Source organism: Ammodytes marinus, assembly GCF_949987685.1.
Source record: "Ammodytes marinus genome assembly, chromosome: 11".
Lineage (NCBI taxonomy): Eukaryota > Metazoa > Chordata > Actinopteri > Uranoscopiformes > Ammodytidae > Ammodytes > Ammodytes marinus.
In genome coordinates this window covers 13,274,718-13,293,931 of record NC_137215.1, presented here as the reverse complement: position 1 = coordinate 13,293,931, position 19,214 = coordinate 13,274,718, and the positions used below count along the sequence as shown (strand labels likewise).

Genomic DNA, 19,214 nt, shown 5'->3' with positions numbered 1-19,214 from the left:
GGAGTCTGATTCATTAGTGTATTGTTGTTTTGTCAAGTTGCAGCTGCCATGCACCTTGATTTCTCAGCAATATAATAGTCTTCACAGCTTCACAGCTAAGCCATTACAGACACATGCCCCCAGGAAGAGAATAGGTGAAGTGAGAAGCTGTAAGCAATGGATGTTGTTGAATTTGAAAAAACAGTCTTTCAACAAAATACCCACTCACTCAAGCATAACACTTATATGGACAGACGCAAACACACATCCATGAAACAGCCAAAACCACTTGCTTCAACGTATTTAGCAAAATAACGTTTACAAAGCCTCCTTCCATTCACTGCAAACTCATCTGCCCAGGAGAGACATTTAATCCAGCATTTGATATTGCGATCCCTATTTCTTAAAGCCATTAATGGGCTCTCCCAATAGCAATATAATAGCACTTAAAAAATCACAACCCTTATGTGTCCACTGCAGTTAGATTTAATTTGAAAACGTATCTTGGAAACATCCTCCACCTCCTTGTTTTAAAATGATGTCACACTATCCAAGAACATTCTTGAAACAAGGCTGAGGTTGGCGTTTTAAAACTACAAACTTTAGCTACTCTTTGCAATTTAATGGCAACAACATTCAGTGTCGGCTTGTGAAGTCACATACCACACACTTCACAAACCACTGCTAAACTGACCCACCCAAACACTGTGAACATATATGAATGCGTACAGTATGTGTTTTTGCAGTTTGAGAGAAAAACTCAAATTTACACATTACACAAGTCCATATATCAGACGTAAACATTGTTCACAAAATGTTTACTGGGAGCATTCAGCCTGTATTAAAAACTACTTCATACTCCATCATCACATGAGCACACAATCTTAAAATAGGATTCTTGTGCTAACATGGTGCCATTACTGAACCAGTTCAGCAGCACAGTTCTACCCTGGCAGAGGTATGAATGCCAAGGTGCTCCCAGCAAGCCTCAAAAATGTAAATCCCTTTCTGGTTACTTGGTAAAGAGGCAAGTTTAATTGGCAAAATAATCTTGCAGAGGGCATCACTGCATGATAAATGTATTGATTTGGGGGCCAGCCAGCACAGACAGGTCCTCATTCAAGAAGATTTTTTTAAAGCATGAAAAAGGCAGAGAAGGGAGAGCGAGAGAGAGAGAGCATCAGCCTGGCTCTGAGGGTTAAACCCGTCAACTTCACACAGTTCAGCACAGATTATCAACCTACATTTGTAGCCAATTTGCTTCAAAACTATTTAAGACAACTTTAAATTTTCCTTAAATAAAAGCAAGTATGTAGCCTGGTTAAAAGTGAAAGATATTTGTTATTTTTCATGAATCCATCCAGCCCTGCTGACTGACAGCAGCAGCAGCACTACTAATTCTGATGAGTGAAAGCTGCTGAGTGGATGTTTTCATAGTTAAATGCAGCAACATGGGACTGAAAGTATGTGTGTGTTTGCGGGGGAAGGCCTATTGGCTTCTTCACCTGCCGCACTACTTTTTATTTTCTGTTGAGTTGCCCTGCAGAGAGGCGTCATACCATGCACTGTCTGCACTGCAGACATTTTTTCAAACAAAACAGCTTGTCCTTGCAGACACCATAGATATCCTATAAATAAAAACATTAGCACACAAGATACAGGATCTTTGAACTGTGACAATGCAAACCACATACCCATTTTGTGTTATTTTGAATACAGTTTGAGTGGGAGAGGGTCATGTCAATTCTGTAGAGGCTTGATTATTACATGTTTTGCATTAGGCTGTGAATGCATCTGGAAGACATACACAACAACACAAATCAATTCTGCACTGCTTAAATATAATGCTGAACTTAAACTGTAACGAGTTGTAATTCAACCAGTCACATAAAGACTTGACTGAACTTCTCTGATCACATTCTTAATGTGATCACCAGTTGTTTGAAGGGAGAAGATATTTCCTTGTTAATGACCTTATAAACTTTATACTGCACTTCTTAAATGCAGTGGCTGAATGGAAAATGACTTCGTAAGGTTTTCTTTATTTTTACTGGTACATATGGTTTTAAAGTTGTCTCTTGTCACTCACTACACTGTGTTATTAACTACTGTTTAACTATGCAAGTTATCAATATATGGCGCAGAAACACATTGTCAACAGTACTGTGTTTCTGAGTTTGATCTGAGGCCAACCATGATTTTGCATCTAAGCTTTTATGAACGCAGCAGGCTGAGGTCTGTGTATCCACCTCTGTGAGAAAACAACTGAAGGAACGGCGACGAAAACAGGATGGTTCTGGGCCAGCAGCTTTAATTGTTTGTGACTCGGCAGCAGCAGCCATCTGTGTATGTGTGTGCATGTGAAGATACAATCATCAGATGTGTGTGTGTGTGTGTGTGTGTGTGTGTGTGTGTGTGTGTGTGTGTGTGTGTGTGTGTGTGTGTGTGTGTGTGTGTGTGTCGCTGACTGCTGGACTAGTGTGAAACAATAGGAGATGAACACACAAACACACACATGGAGGAAGTGAGGATGCATGCATTCCTGGAACATGGTTGCCCAGCTGTGCCACACATACCAAGGTCAGGCCAGAGTTAATATGTTACAGTCACCACACAATTATCACTGTTGTTAGTTAGGTACATCACTCACTCTTATAGTATACATGATTAAGACTTAGTGTGTTAAGGCATTCACAAAAGGACATTTACTATGGGTGCAGTGATGGACTTACTTTTACAAAGAGACATGATGGAGCATCACAGTGCTACAAGGGCTAATCGTCAATTCCTCATTAAATGTGAATGAGCAGATTTCAGTGAGGTTCAAGGAGATTTGAATTAGAAATGTGTACCCACAATATGGTCCTCATGTCGATTTGTCACCTTATTTTGGAATCTTAGGGATATTTGGTTGACTGTGTTATTTAAATAAAAACGTAAAAAAACTGAACATGGATGAAGCAAGACTGGTAGCATTGATTGTCCCTTATGTGAAGTCCAAAAATACCTAGATGGCTGGGATGGTACACACACACACACACACACGCACGCACGCACGCACGCACGCACGCACACACACACACCTACTGAAGTTGATTCGTGATAAACTTATCTCTATCCCCACCAAAGGCCACCGTCTGCCTCCTCGATCTAAAGCCACGAACATTGTCACCTTGACAAAACCAGCCAGTCATCCTCTTTAAGCAACCTAAGTTACGTCATATGCTGTGTATTGGTAAATACTTGGACCCGTGCCACACAGAGAGAGAGAGAGGGCAGCATTATATTTAGGTGATACTGGCAATTATTGAAGCTCTTTCGAAGCAATATAAATGACAAAGTAGGACTGCAAAAGTATATCGTTATTCATTCTCCCTCCACCCACATGAAGTGATAAATCAATAGAAAATGGTATCTTTAAAATCAGTGAGGTAGCAGAGACTGGGTTTTTTAGAGAAAAGTAGATGGTACAATTGTAGTTTGTATTAAAAATCAAACTGAATGAGTAGTACAATGTAAAAGCATACACTGTGTAAACATAAGATATATTACACACAGCCTTGTATAGTATATTTTAAATGGCCCACCCTGCCTTGAGCAACAGTAGAACTTCAATATTCTGAGTTTAAATAGAGATTGTTCTCTAGTGATACTGAATCCTTTATATTTGACTGCCTTGTAAGCATACAGTGCAGACAGAAATAATTGAATCTTAAGTGCGAAATTCTGTCATAAAAATGTCCCAGTTTATTGACACTATCTATCACCTATCAGCATACATTATTGGTATAGCTTTAAAAATACTGGAACCTCCCTTACCAATGAAAGATACCACTTCACTGTACCCACAAAGTGTCCTCTACCTCATTGGGGTATTAAACCTGTGATTTCATGGTCAGTCAGAAGGCCAATCACAGCCAATCCTATCAAAGTTTAGGTTAAGAGGCAGGGCTACAAATACAGGAGAAAACAAGCTACTTCGAGTTCACACTTTGCTTCCTGCTCAAACATTCCTATACAAGCCACAGACTTTCACACAGCGGTAGATCCAAATATAGGCATCAATGAGGTTTACAAAGAGTGCCCTGGTGCTTAGAAGCACATCATTTAATCCAGAGGTTTGGGGGGGTTTTGATCCCCATTCCCCACAGCTTACTATGAACTACAGAACCAGCTACATAATTGGATTTCCTACTGTGTGTATCTACTTTTTGAAAAGATTCATCAACTGTTATCTTAGCAATACTAGAAACAAAAATAAATCAAAGGTGTTTTGGCACCTCACAATTGTTTACGCATTTGAGTTTGTTAATCAGCTGTACACTCTTTGTGACAGGCCAGTTAGCTCTGAGTCGCTGAAGAGGTCCTGTCAGACCTATGTGTCTGCAGCAACAAGGCAAGATAACTGAACCTAAATTAGAAACAAACTAGATTAGCTGCTGCCATTAGGGATACACTAGGGAGAAAAAAAGGGAAGAAATAAAAGACAAAAAGCGGCAGTGTCTATTGATGTATATTTGGAATGAATGGCAGCCAGTTCTGCATTGAAAAAGACTGCCATACAACTATGTATATTGTATGGCAACAAAGAACATGTGTAAAGTGAGCTTGTAAATATGTGAATAGGCCTAGTCAATTTTAGTTAATTTTACTCGGTCAGCATTTTTAAATTATTTTGCCTCTTTCAGAATAGCATATTGTGCAAATTAGCTGATTATGTCACCTAGCTACTACTAGTTACTTTTGGGCCAATAACTATTTTCCTTACAGAGGAGTAAGCCGAGATAGAGGATGAAAAATCTGAGGGCTCCGATGAGGAGGGGTTGTGTGATGTCTGAAGGATTTCACATGGTGATGCAAAATCAAAAACACAAAGAACTGTATGATCTGTAAAATCTGTCGTCAGTGTGGTCCAAAGCATGCTAGCAATACAATAGCAGTAGGCCTAATATATTTAAAATTGGGAAAATGTAAATAGATGCGTTCAAGGTCCATTTAATATGTGCCCCTACAGGGGTTGGGCAAGTGCATTTGACATTTGACATTTGACCTGGCATTGATCTTTGAAAGGGTGTAGCCTACTTCCATTATTATGCCAGTATCATTATATTAGTTGAAAATGGTCTCAAAACGGCAATATTATCGCTTATCGCAATACTTTTTGGGGCAATTAATCGCCCAGCAAAATGTGTTATCGTGACATGCCTAACTACAACACAAACAACTTCTGAGCTAAGAGTGTGGGGATGCTCAACTTGCACAACCTGACTGACACAACATAAGAGAGCCGATGTCCAAATCAATCGTGGGTAAGACGGAAGAAACTTGACGTCTGCAAACCATTAGGAGTGACTGAGACATTGTTGTAAGATCACATAACCTGTTAGTCACGCTCGCTGCTAATGTGTCCTTTCATCTTATCAGAATATAAAGATATTTTATCTGATAGGGTGAGAATACAGTATTCTAGAGGGATTTTCCTCATGTCTGTGGTGCTCAACTGTGGCTTTACTGCGACCCAATTCTGAATGATGGCATATGCTTATGTTTTGTAGCATTTCTAAACTATTTTCTGTGATACAATACATTTTGAATAACATGCCAGAACCTCGCTGAATCCTACTTAATGGTGTTATATGTTTAAAGTAGCGCTCTAATATCGCCTACTCAGTATGGCTGTGGTGGAATTGGGGTGTAAATCAGGAATTTCCTCTCCTTGTGGATGCAGGCTCCCTGCTCCTAGCATAGGCCCTTGGTAAAGTGTAGGGGCAGCAGAGATAACAGCTACAACGCGACCTAAATCAGAAAGTCTGCATAGAAATGAACAACCCAATTATTTCATAAAGACGATTGTTTTTTATTGGTGTTAAAACTTGAATAATAACAAATATGTGGTCGTTGATTTTATGGTTGTTGTTGTTGTAGCTCGTTCTGCTCTGGGGCAGGCAGCTGTCAGTCTCTGTCACGGCAAATAGACAGCTTTTTAATACATACTTTAAACAAATGTAGCATTTGCTCTGCGATATTACGGTTAATGGTGAACTGTACGGGCACGTCGCTGCTTCCCGCACAGGTAAAAAAAGCACAGCCTGTTGTCATTGTGTCCACAATGTCCACACGACACAGCTAACAGCCTGATTAGCTTCTGGATGCTATCAGGAGAGCTAACGGCTACACGTATATTATCGGACACATCTCAATGTATCCCTCATCCTAAATATCATCAGCAGTTTTTCACCGCAGTATTTATACTATGACCACATTCTAAATCTCTGTAATGACCCACACCTGTATAGTACAAACGTCATTAGGGTTTATGTTTGGTAAAAAAACAAACACCAAATGTATGGGCTCGAGCTCTGCCAGCAATATTTACAGTTAAAATTGAAGTTAGCTTCAGTTAATTCTCATTTATAAGCACCAGAGCATTGTAACAACAACATGGGCATTTACGGTATTGTCTATAATCTCGAAAAGGCCAAAACAATAAGTCACAAAACCCCAGTCTATGCACAAAACACAAGACAAGATCAGACTAACGAATTTGTCCAATGCAATTATAAGATGCACGAGATTTAATAGCGCATGAGTGAACATAATAAGCTACTCTTTATTAAAAACGACCTTATGTTGGCTATATGAATAGTTTTCTACTGTTAAGACAACACAACAAATATGTAACCACCAGCCCGTGTCCGATAATGGAACTGTGTGGCCGCTTCCCTCACTGCAGTTTTACCTTGTACACATCTCCGTATGTGCCGCTTCCTATCCTCTGGATCAGCTCGAAATCCTCCTGCGGATTCCGCCGGGACAGGTCGACACTGGAGTCCATCATGTCCACTGCCGATTACGGCGCCGATCGCGTGCGGTTGACGAAACCCCAACAATATATGGAAACTGATATTTTTTTATAGAAAAACATACGGCGTCAGAAAATCCCAGCCCGAATCCAATGTAGCTCCAACATGGCTTCCACTGCGCATTGAGCATGCGCAATGGACATCATGGCGTACCCTCTCCATGAAGTCTCGAGGGAGATGGAGCTGCTGAATTTAAAATGTGAGACTAGTTTGAAGAGGAAATAGTCTGGTGATTAAACTCAAACTGAAATGAACTGGAGAAAAAAAAGAAAAAAAAAAACATCACGTAGGCGCTTGTTGATTAGTTTGTGCAGGTTACATTTTTTTATGCAAGAAAACAAAAACCAATACCTAATTTTAACCCAAAGACATATTGATATCACTTGGTTGATCAATTCCAGCACTATTGGATCCATACAATGAAGATGAATGAAGCCATGTTATCTAATCTGCACATTTAGCAAAAAAACACAGTTCACACATATTGCCACACAACCAGTGGAATTTCGTTTTGATACAGTAGCCTATTATTCTCTGCAAAAGAGCTAGAGAAAAATGAATCAAAACACTAAGCCCTGTACGGCCCTTTAGTGTAAAACTGGGCTAAGCAGGGCTAAACAGAGGCAGACGGCAACATTGTGATTCAGCCTATGGGAGCTGTTACTAGTATCAAAGATACCAAAACCATCAATGAATAATTGAACACTAGCAAGTAACCTGTGTAGAAAAAACACGATATAGCTTTGTATTATTATTGTGTGCCTTATCCTCATTGTTGACCTAAATGTTTTGAAAACAACCCGATGAGCCACATCATTGCACAGGGTTCCTTCTATAGCACTTATATTGGCACTGTCTTGCTCAAATAACAGGTCCCCATCAATCACAGTATGTTTCAGGCAATAACAGTTCAACTATATTTTTCTGAGCTGGGTTTGTTCTGTTTTGAGAGACAAATCAAAGCATTGTTGGTTTTGTTATTTTTATGAAATGTGTTGATAAACCGAATAATGCAGTTTCAAAAGCAGTTAAGATGATTTCAATTTTAATTACATGTTAGACGGGAAGAATGAGTTCAGTCCAACACTCAGACAACTAGACATTCACTATAGTTTAAAAAAAGATATATTTTCTTCATATTATTCACAATTGAGAAACACTAGGTAAACAACTACTTCTAAATTAGTTTAGAAATTCAACATAATTGTGTTGACATGACAAGAAAATAATACATTCAAAAGCCAGCACTGATTAAAGGCCTACTTCACCGGTTTGAATATGAAGGTGTATTGAATTCTGAGATCCTATGTAGTATAAATGTGCGAAAAAAATTGAAATCGGTTCATCCTAGCCTGAGAAAAGGCAGAAAGAGTGTTTTTTTTAACCCTATATTTCTCCTTCTCGTGACATCACAGAAAGAGAAATATAGGGTTAAAAAAAAAAACTTACTTTGTAAATATTACTGTGATGTCTTTTACTGTGACATCACAGTAATATTTACAAGTACGTTTTTTTTAACCCTATATTTCTCTTTCTGTGATGTCACGAGAAGGAGAAATATAGGGTTAAAAAAAACACTCTTTCTGCCTTTTCTCAGGCTAGGATGAACCGATTTTAATTTTTTTTGCACATTTATACTACATAGGATCTCAGAATTCAATTCACCTTCATATTCAAACCGGTGAAGTAGGCCTTTAAGTGTCTATCTTGACATATTTATGGATGAGTCCATCTATCACGCCTAAGCTGACTCTAAAAGTTGCTTTGTGCCTCAGGGAGGAGAAAGGAGGAGGCAGAGGGTGTTGTAGCCCAGGTCGAGGGTCTGGTCCCTGGGTAGGCGAGGATGATTCCACCCCCTGGTGGAGTTGGCAGGTCTTGTGCTTTGTGGAAGACAGAGATGGAGACTCGCAGTCTTGTATCCCAGTTGGAGGCTTTGTTTCCTGCTTGGACATTGGTCCAGTGTCTTTCTGTGCCAGCAGCTTTTTCAGGAGGCAGGATAACTGCGGACTCAGAAGGAGAACCAGGGTACCGCCAATACAGAGGACCCTTGACACACACACATTCATAAAATTAATTACAGTTATAACTCTTTAATCGGATAGACAATATATATTTTTTTTTTTGAAAAAACAAAATCATAAAATTTCTAATTAATTAGATAAGAGATAGGTTTACTTCACAGCACTGTTTTTAATATAGGCTTTATTATCTTACATTTGATAACGTTTAGCATCTATTCTGATGCAACTTGACTCTAGGCTTAGAATTCTGCATAGAACACATTACTAATTAGTGTCATTTTCTGATTCACTGAACAACTCCAAATAGTAACAATGGAAACAGACACACTGAGGCACAAACCTCTCCATCTCAGTGAGGATGAGTGGCAAGCTGGCAGCCATGTTGGATTTGGTGCCAAACTTCCTGCCAAACGGCAGGTCACAGACTACAGCATCTACACTGGCGCTGGGCAGAGGCAGCACTGCACAGAGACGAGGAAATACAAGCCAAGAGGTAATTCAATACACAACAGCACCTACCACCCACTGGTTCCCATCCAAAACATGTAGCTTTGGATTCATAGTGAACTGCTTAGAGTTCAGCTATACGAAAGGTACCATCACCTTACATATCCTTAACTCAATTTGATTCATTACAAGACATTAATGAGTCAATTTGTTGCTCAAAATGGTTTAAAAGCATTCAATTTCAACTAAATTTATTTCTGTCATTTCTGAAAGCGATTGGATTTCATATTTCAAAAATATAACTGATGCCATTTTATATTAAGTTTGCAAGTAAAAAGCCAAGTTTTTTGTTCAATAAAAACCCTTAACATGGCATGTGTTTGATGTTAAGAGAAATGTGTGACACACGGATATTTTTAATATAAAAACTCTTAAGTCTTGGCTTTTGATCTTTTACGATGGAGTACGCAACTTAGCCATACAACTCCTATATACGGTTTAATCACGTACATTTAACATTGATCATTTTCTGTATCTTATTTTTCTTTACCCATAGATGAAGCCTTCAGTAGGTGTATCCTGTTACCCAGCTGTGCAAACTCTACATTCTGGTCAGCCTTCTGCAGCTGTCCATCATCAATGTCCATACCCAGGAAACAGGCAGTCTGAAGATCCCATTGATAGAGTGATAGGTCAGATTATTATAGTGGTTTTCCAATTGCATGCCAAAGTATATGCTGTTATTAAAAGTACACACGATGCAATGCATTCACCTTTACACAATACATACAATTGCATTCAAAGATAATTTGTCACACCTAAAGCAATGAGAAATGGTATAAAAGTAATACAAAATGTGCACTAACTGTGACTAGGTAATATTACAATTGACTGTATTAGTGTAAATCTGAATTATCATATTTGCATTAATATATAATTCGTACAAAACAAACAAACATGTCAACAACTGAAAACAATAGTAGCCCTGTGTACTAGAACATCGTTTAAACAGGTTGTGCTTTTTTGCTTTAAAAAAAACATAACCCAGTTATTTTTAATCTATTTTTTTCACACTTGAAAAATATATAGGATCTGTGTGTTTATTCTCTGTCCTGACCTTGTGTTCCTGTGCTGCTTCTATTAAGATAGTTCCCGTCCCACACATCGGGTCGACCACACAGAAGCCTGGCTGGGAAACAGGATAGATACAGTTGGAATTTGACTAAAGGGCAACAACATTACATCACAGTCTGATTGGTGCGCATGCAAATACTTAAGCTCACATATCAACAACAAGCATTATGCATAATTACAGGAGATTTAAGGCCTTATGGTCACGCTTAATCAGTTTAACCTGCTTTGCTTAATTAAGGGGATTGTCAAAACAAACAAAAACTCTTAATGGCAGAATATCTCTAAAAAGGACAAAGACAGAAGAATTTATTTATTGGGTTTTTGATTTTTAGGGACAACAAGAACACACACAAGGAACAGCTGTCTCAGAGCTTGAATGAAATCAAAATACGTAACATCATACCAAAAATAATAAGCTTTCATAAAAAATGTGTATAAATAGACGTGAAAAATTCCCCAAAAAACAAAACAAGCAGCGACAAACAAAACAAGCAGAGACAAAGACAAAACAAGCAGCGACCTTGCTTGTGTTATTTAATAATGCCTTCTGATTTGCATAAATAAACAAAGGCGTACACATAATAAAGTAATTTCCTCATAGATAAAGAATACAGTGCTAGGCACCCGGCACCGGTGTTTGTTCTTACCTGTATTTGAGCCAATGACGCCATAGCCCAAGCTACAGTAGACCTCAGTCCTGTGCTTTTCATGTAGCTCCGGCTAGCCAGAGGTAATCTGAAGGAAACAGACAGGAGGCTTGTAACGTATGACTAATCTTTAAATAAGTAAATAAAACAATAATTTAAAAATAGCTAAGAATATCAGCATTGCATGTTTTTATAAGAGACTGGCTGTGTTCAAAGTCTGCTACTCTAAACGGCTTCGACAGACCCTCCAAGAAGACAGTGAAGTGTTAAATGTAAAAGAGAGTGTGTTGGTCACCTGGTTAGTGGAATCCCCAGCAGGCAGACGTCATCACTCAAACAAACATTTACCTGCAGAAAAAGAGCGAAACGACTTTATATTTGAAAAGACCTGTCTCTGATAACACCATTATCAGGAGAGGGAATATTTACCTATAGGATCACAAGTCATGCACATACAGACACACACACACACACACACACACACACACACACACACACACACACACACACACACACACACACACACACACACACACACACACACACACACACACACACACACACACACACACACACACACACACACACACACACACACACACACACACACACACACACACACACACACACACACACACACACACACACACACACACACACACACACACACACAACATAATGCTTAACATTTTGTTTCGGGGACAAATCAACACAAAAAGGATTTTTAACACAGTAAAAAAAAAGAAGAAAAAGCTTTTACCTCGAGCTGTGGATTCTTCAGTTCCGTCTTCCAGCCCAGCAGTCTGCTCAGACCTACTCCAATAACTCTGCTCACGTCCTACATTAAGATACAGTTATTCATGGAATGAGATTGATGAGATATTGATATATATTGTCTAACAATGTGCAGACTTTACCAAGATTATCAGTAGCATACACAAAGATCAAACCAATTTGGTTTAATGTCTTTCCTTTCTCATTAGCCTACAAGTACACACTACCTGTGTGCTGAAGTATCGGGACAGGGATCCAGTACACTTGCAGCAGATCCTAAAAGACACCGGGACGGAGGAAGGCTCTGGTTTGATCCAGCTGGGTTGTACAAGCGTCTTGTCGCGGCCTCCTGTAGCTTCCACTTTATTACACAGAGGAATACACCAGAAGCCAATAGGAAATTTAAAGAAAAAGCAAAGAATTAATATTAAAATAAATGCACATGTTGACATTAAAAGTTTATGTTTTTCCAAGTTAAAATAAATACTTAAAAAAGTGATCCATCTTATTACCGTTTTCCACAATTTCTCCCTCTCTTTCGGATAACTCCTTCTCCTCTCCATCATCCCGCCTTCTCTTTTTCTCCAGTGTCCGAGCTTTAGCGCAGGTTTCTTCACTTGTGTCTTCCTTCCTTTCTCTCTCTCCATCTCTCCCTCCTTCACACCCTTTCAATTCTTCCTCCCTCTTTCTCTTCTTTTCCAGTGTCCCTGCTCCATTCTGTTCACCACTCTCCTCCTCACTCTGCTCTCCTGTACTTTCTCTCCACACTGCATGGCCCTTCTCTTCCTCTTCCCTCTGTTCTTTCCCCTCCTCCCCCTCCCTTGTCATTGCCAGTGCAGCGCTTGTTGTGTTGACAGCAGTAGCCTTTCGGTCCGCCAGCTCCCCCTGCAGGCGGCTCCACGTCATTACAGCACTGGTCCAATGATTCCTGTCCCCCAACAGTCTGGACTGTAGCACCGAGGCTGCCTTTGCTTTAAATATAAACAGACGCATCACAAGAGTCAATATGAAGGGCTGACTAAGCACTGCATGTCATGGTGGTTGTGTGTCTCTTTAGGTCAGGCTGGTACCTGAGCTAGTGTGGGTGGACAGACGCACGGGTGAGTCTTGTTTCAACAGGAGGAAGAGTCTTTCTGCAGCCTTCAGCTCAGTGACTCTGTTGATCCCTGCAGATGAGCTGAACAACACTTTACCAGGCACCCGACACACCTGGGCACACACACAACAACAACAAAGAAAGCAGGCAAGTGTTGAAACATTTGATCATCATGTAGCCAGAAGAGGACTAGTAAAGTCCTATATTAAAAACAACATTTCGATACAAGTCATGGCTGAAAGAATCTTGTTAAACAAACTCTCAAATTAAACATTGACATCTGATTGTGAAATGATCAACACCATATTGATGAAGTGGAAAATAATTGCAATTCTCCAAATATGTTTAAAACTCTTCAAATGGTTCTTACGTACAGTAGTTGGAATCATATAACATTTTGTGTAGAAAAAAAAATCTATTCCATCACAGATAAGGACACACAACTTTTTTTTAAGTGAAAGATTGGGCACTTTTACCTAACATACAACTAATCACTTAGTCTAGATTATAAAAAGCAACACTCAAAACCGTAAAATCAATTTCAATCTTCAAAAAGGAACAGATTGATGAAATAGCATATCAAAGGCTTATGATGACTGAGCTAGTTTTATTTTACAGCTGAATAAATACATCAACGTATAAATTATATCTTAAAATAAAATGTGGAAAGTCCTTTTGAAATTAGCCTAGCTTCATATTATGTTTTGTCGGTTCACTCCACTCACATCTTCAGCCGCCAGTTTCCTCTTCACCTCGTCAATTAAGAAAGTCTCCATCCCGTTTCCGGCGGTGCAGTAGTAGCGAACTGAACTCCCGTCACTTCTCGGTGCGCTCATTATGTTATATTAATGTGTTCAGGGTAAACAAACGCTCATATCTGCTGGTAGAAGTTTGCCACAACTTCTATTTGACCACGAGAGTCGCCATATTGGATTGTCTGTTTACACCGGAAACGGATCTCCGTCCTCAGGCTGCAGTGACTGGTCTGGGCCAGCAGGGGGCTCTGTGACATAGTGGGCAAAAAAGTCACGGGTGTACCACACTGAAAATGTGGTTTTACAAACAGCAACAATCTGCAAATTAATAGTAACATTTATCACTTTATGAATGTAAGTGTAAGGGCCAGCGGTGCTCAGACTTGTGCGTATCAATTGTATGTGTTATAATGGTGTTTTAATGTGATACAGCAGTGCAAAAGGCCACAACAACAAGCCTTCATTTTGTGATTAATTTGAAAACATGAAGTGAAGTGAGAGCTCTTATCAGCACACACAGACACACGCGCACACACTTTGACAGCCACACACTCAAATGCCTCAGTGCACACATTAGGTTTCCAGTCACGCACAAGAAACTGCAATTGTGCAAATGTACCCATAAACATGCATTTCAATTGGGACAGACACGATACACAATACACCTCTGCTGCAGTGCGTATCAGCTGGAGGCATTTCTGAACAGGTGTTCCTCCAAAGCTGAGAGAAGTCTTATAATAAACCCTGCAGCAGACATTTGTTCTGAGTTAGAGAGATCCTGCTTCTCTCTGTGCCTCAACACTTTTCCAAATCCCTTTGTTATCCCTGCCTATTCCCCTGCGCTGTCACACTCTCTCTCTCTCTCTCTAGCACGTTTTAATCTTGCTCTTTTCTCCCTTTGACATTTTAATGACCTCAAACATATTAAAGCCCCTTACTTTGTTTGATGAACAACATTCTGCTTGTTGCTTTGTATAAACCCCTTGAGAGGACATGCTATTGCGACCTGCCATACTGGAGTCGTGCACACTCATGACATATGAGGGATTATGGTGAGTAAATATGTTTATAAAATAGCAAACGTATTAATTAAGATTCATGTTAAATTACCCCAATGGGATTTGTTGAATGGGATTTGAGTTCCACTTACAATCAATATGAATATTCAAACAAAAAGCTATCAAATTTATTCAAATATGTTCAGCGCAGATTTAATTTCTAAATGACAATCAGTAACCCCCTTAAATCTATGAGAAATCAGAAATGTTCCAATGTGACATTATATTCTAACAAGTGAATGTGAATTCACATGTGGAGAAAAACATGCCCGATCCTTTTTCTTATTATGGATGATGGACAGGATAACAATGTAAGCACTGAAAAAAATAAGCATCCTTTTGTGATATTTTACACATACAAACAATCTTAAACTGCACAATATTGTACAACACAATATTGATCAGATAATGATCTTAAATCAAGGAGACACAGGGAAACATACTATATTCATGATCTCAAAGGGATCAATTAATTTTTTAATCTAAATGTAACAATGCCTATGATGAGCTCCATACATTTGGATGCCCTGGTGGATAACAATCTTGACCCCAGAAGTTTGTCTCCTGTCTTGCCACCTTTGAAATGCATTATATGAAAGGTTGTGAGCTATGATTGGATTCAATATATAGTCTTTCATGCATCTCCACAAAGTCACAGCAGGAACGTAAGGCACCACAATCACCTCTAATCTTGCACAATGGCCATCTCAAAGATCTCATATAGTTCCAGACTGAGAGAAACCAAAGTCAGTTATTATTTTGGTCTGGACCCATGTGGTGGACAAGCAGTCAGACTTACATCCCTAAAATCACATCTCTCACATAGCTAGAAATAGAAACATAATTTTTTTTTGGCAGTTCCTTATTTTTTTATGATTTTTTTCTTTGTATTTCCCTTATTTGACAGTCATATCATGCAAGTTTTAAACATTAGACTTAATTGACAAAAGCTTTCAATATTCCATTTAGCAAACAATGTATTTATCTGGGGGGGAAAAAACCCACCTAAAGTGAGTTTTTTTTTCTTTGCGATATGATATCACATAGATCTTTATGTTTGCATCCAGCTTCTCTCCTGTCAAAATATTGGACATATTGTGGGTCACATTATACTGTAATAGGTGAGTCAATCTAGGGAAAAAAAGGGCTTAACCCCAAAAAAATTGATACAAAAGGTTTTTCAATGGATTCCAGTAGTATTTGGTGTGCTGAATAACATACTAAAAGTCTACCAAAATCTACCCCCCAGAAAGCCCTCATTTCCAAGATGGCGGCCGAAATGGCGGCGGGGAGCTTGAAATGGCTATATCTCAAATTGAAAAAATGTTGCAAAGGAATTTCAACTGATTTTGGTACCTCTGGACATGCTTACAAACATACTAAAAATCTAGGAAAATACACCTTCCGGAAAGGCTTCATTTTCAAGATGGCGTCCAAAATGGTGGCTGGCCAAGCTTAAAATGGCTATATATCTCAATAGAAAAATATTATTCAAATGATTTTTCACTTGATTCTGGTACCTGCAAATATGCTTATGACCATACTAACAATCTAGGAAAATATACCTCCCAGAAAGGCTTCATTTTCATAATGGTGTCCAAAATGGCGGCCGGGAGCGTAGAATGGCTATATCTCAAATGGAAAATGTTACAAAAGAATGTTTCAACTGATTCTGGTACCTCTATACATTAAGAAAGTGCGACAAATCTAGGTAAATATAACTGCTAGAAAGGCGTCATTTTCAAAATGACTGCCTGATGGTATAGGGGAGGGCTGGGCGATTAATTGAAATTCAATTTCGATTACGATTTTGGCGTCCCTCGATCATGAAAACAAGATAATCGTAATAAATTGATTATTGTGTCGCACGCCGTGTCTTGTGTGGTAAATGCAGCGAACCCTTCTGTGCCCCCACCCAAACACTTTCGCTTTCAGCGATTGCAATGCAATGGTTTATTCAGCATAAAGTTAAAGTACTCGCCCAAGACTGATGTTAAATCGAAACACAAAAGCCTTGCGTGAGCGAAATAGCGAGTTGCCAGTTGAAACTCCGTGACGGTGGGTAACGGTGTCATTCACAGTGACACCTCGCCAGTGTGAGCCGCCGCACAGAAAAGCCCTGTGGCTTTACGGCTAAAATGAACCGGGGATATCCTGCCTGTTAACGTTGTTGATGTGGAAGGCTTCAGCTCAGATCTTGTCATCGAGACGACATTGATGAGGTCATTGAAGACGCATGGAAGTGGAATGACTGACAATCAGAGAGCCCTTTGGACCATGTCAAAGTGCATAACATCACAGTACAACACCGCAATGCAGGAGTTCACAAACCAGACATACACAACATCAGAACAGCACAAGGACTCAACAGAGGCAAGGATGAAAAGGGATGCTGCTGACCTGGAGAAGATCACTTCAAAACTTGCTATATGGTCACCTTTCTCTCCAGACTCTTCTTTAAGGAATTTTGTTACAGGTGTTGTTGCTGAGGACGGAGTGAACGTGCATGATTATGACTCTGTTGGACGCAATATCATGCACAAAATGATTGGACAGCCTGCATTCACGTTCTCATTTAGTAGAAAGGATAAAGCCATAACCCTTGGACAAAAATCGTCTATCAAGGTTGCTCCTGATCGAACAATTGATTTTGCACTTCTTTTTCAATGTTTCCTGATTGTCTCCCAAACTGGAGAGCTATCATTGGAGGAGGTTATGCGTTACGAACTCAGTCCTTTCCCTCCTGCCCTCTTTGAAGCTGGAAACATCTTCCGCAAGGCTGATAAACCACAACTTGCGCACGCAATCTGTGATCATGCAAGTGATGCAATCCTAGATTCTGTACCAGAAACAGATCATTATGTTCTTGATGGAGGTTCACTCCTTCACCGAATACCATGGAAGCACGGACAAAGCTATAGTAAAATTGTGCAGTCATATGCAGACTTCACCATCCAACATTATGGCTCAGCTACAACCATTGTGTTCGATGGCTATGGGGATGGGCCATCCATTAAAGACAACACACATCAAAGAAGAGGAAACAATATTCATCCCATTGTCAACTTCACTGCTGAGACAGAGTTCTCAGGTAAGAAGGAGGAGTTCATGTCAAGAGATCTGAATAAACAAAGGCTGATCCAAATGATAAGCGATGAACTGAAAGAAAGGGGTTGCACTGTGGTCAATTCAATTGGAGATGCTGATGTAGACATCGTAAGGGCCGCAGTGGAATCATCTCTTCTTCACACCACTACGCTGATTGGAGAAGATACAGATCTCCTTGTCTTACTACTTCACTATGCACAGAGAGATAGTAAGGGCGTATATTTCAGATCAGACAAGTCAAAAGCTGATGGCAGTTTTAAAGTGTATGCCGTAAACCATTTAAAAGAAGTACTTGGACATGATGTGTGTTCTCAGTTGATGTTCATCCATGCTCTCACTGGCTGTGACACAACTTCTCGGATCTTCGGGGTTTGCAAAAAGACTGCTTTCCAGAAGCTTGTAAAAGGGGATCCCGTCCTTCGATCTTGTGCCAATGCATTCATTGTCCCAAACCAGACCACAGAGGTGATTGATGACCTTGGGTGCCAAGTAATGGCTGTCCTCTTTGGTGGAAAGTGCACAGATTCCCTTGCAGCAATGCGATATAACATTTTCAGCAAGAAGGTTGTCTCAGCTTCATCAACTGTAACGCCTGAACGTCTGCCACCAACTGAATCGTAGAGCGTACTACCAGGTCATGGTCTGGATGGGAACAGAAGATGGTATGGATGCCCTGAACTGGGGGTGGAGCCTGCAGGACAATAGATTTGTCCCACTCATGTCAACAACGAATGTTGCTCCAGACAGTCTCTTGAAGGTCATTCATTGTAACTGTACCACTGCCTGCAAGACACTCCGCTGTTCTTGCAGAAAATATGGACTACCTTGTACTACTGTCTGTGGACCATGTCAACTTAAGGAATGTGACAATCCACTTAACAAGTTTCTTCCAGAGGAGCCCGAAGATGATGATGAATAAAGACCACAATAAGTGTGGCATTTATGTTATTCAACAACAACACCACCTTTCTAGTTTGAATAGTAACCAATTTGAACCATTTAACCAATGTAAGCTTACAGGCAGTCATTTTGAAAATGATGCCTTTCTAGCAGTTATATTTACCTAGATTTGTCGCACTTTATTAATGTATAGAGGTACCAGAATCAGTTGACATTCTTTTGTAACATTTTCCATTTGAGATATAGCCATTCTACGCTCCCGGCCGCCATTTTGGACGCCATTATGAAAATGAAGCCTTTCTGGGAGGTATATTTTCCTAGATTGTTAGTATGTTCATAAGCATATTTGCAGGTACCAGAATCAAGTTAAAAATCATTCGAATAATCTTTTTCTATTGAGATATATAGCCATTTTAAGCTTGGCCGGCCACC

General features: G+C 39.6%; 2 protein-coding genes across 7 annotated transcripts in view; both read right to left on the bottom strand.

The window, feature by feature from the left end:
- The window catches only part of LOC307257794 (mitogen-activated protein kinase kinase kinase kinase 3-like), a gene marked incomplete at its 3' end in the record, with an annotated part of 41,628 nt that extends 34,688 nt beyond the window's left edge, over positions 1–6,940 (bottom strand). For all 6 annotated transcript variants that reach the window (XM_080037124.1, XM_080037126.1, XM_080037125.1 and 3 more), the window contains exon 1: positions 6,719–6,940. In XM_080037124.1, coding sequence (XP_079893250.1) covers positions 6,719–6,817 — 99 coding nt within the window. In that variant the 5' untranslated portion in view covers positions 6,818–6,940. The remainder of the gene's footprint in view (positions 1–6,718) is intronic.
- A 1,586-nt stretch (positions 6,941–8,526) lies between these two features.
- thumpd2 (THUMP domain containing 2) lies at positions 8,527–13,856 on the bottom strand. The gene is made up of 11 exons (XM_080036654.1): positions 13,687–13,856; positions 12,936–13,074; positions 12,378–12,836; positions 12,093–12,226; positions 11,852–11,929; positions 11,387–11,439; positions 11,092–11,179; positions 10,428–10,499; positions 9,861–9,975; positions 9,204–9,324; positions 8,527–8,888 (listed from the first exon to the last, which is right to left on the bottom strand). The coding sequence occupies exons 1-11, from the start codon at positions 13,795–13,797 to the stop codon at positions 8,537–8,539; spliced, it is 1,722 nt and encodes a 573-aa protein (XP_079892780.1). The 5' UTR covers positions 13,798–13,856; the 3' UTR covers positions 8,527–8,536.
- Positions 13,857–19,214: the final 5,358 nt, after the last annotated feature.

Excerpts from the sequence above, each read along its gene's own strand:
- thumpd2 (XM_080036654.1), bottom strand. The coding sequence starts at position 13,797 with ATGAGCGCACCGAGAAGTGACGGGAGTTCAGTTCGCTACTACTGCACC. Across the intron at positions 12,837-12,935 it reads GTCCACCCACACTAGCTCAG|CAAAGGCAGCCTCGGTGCTA; the intron begins GTACCAGCCTGA and ends TTATATTTAAAG. Across the intron at positions 11,180-11,386 it reads CTGGGGATTCCACTAACCAG|ATTACCTCTGGCTAGCCGGA; the intron begins GTGACCAACACA and ends TGTTTCCTTCAG.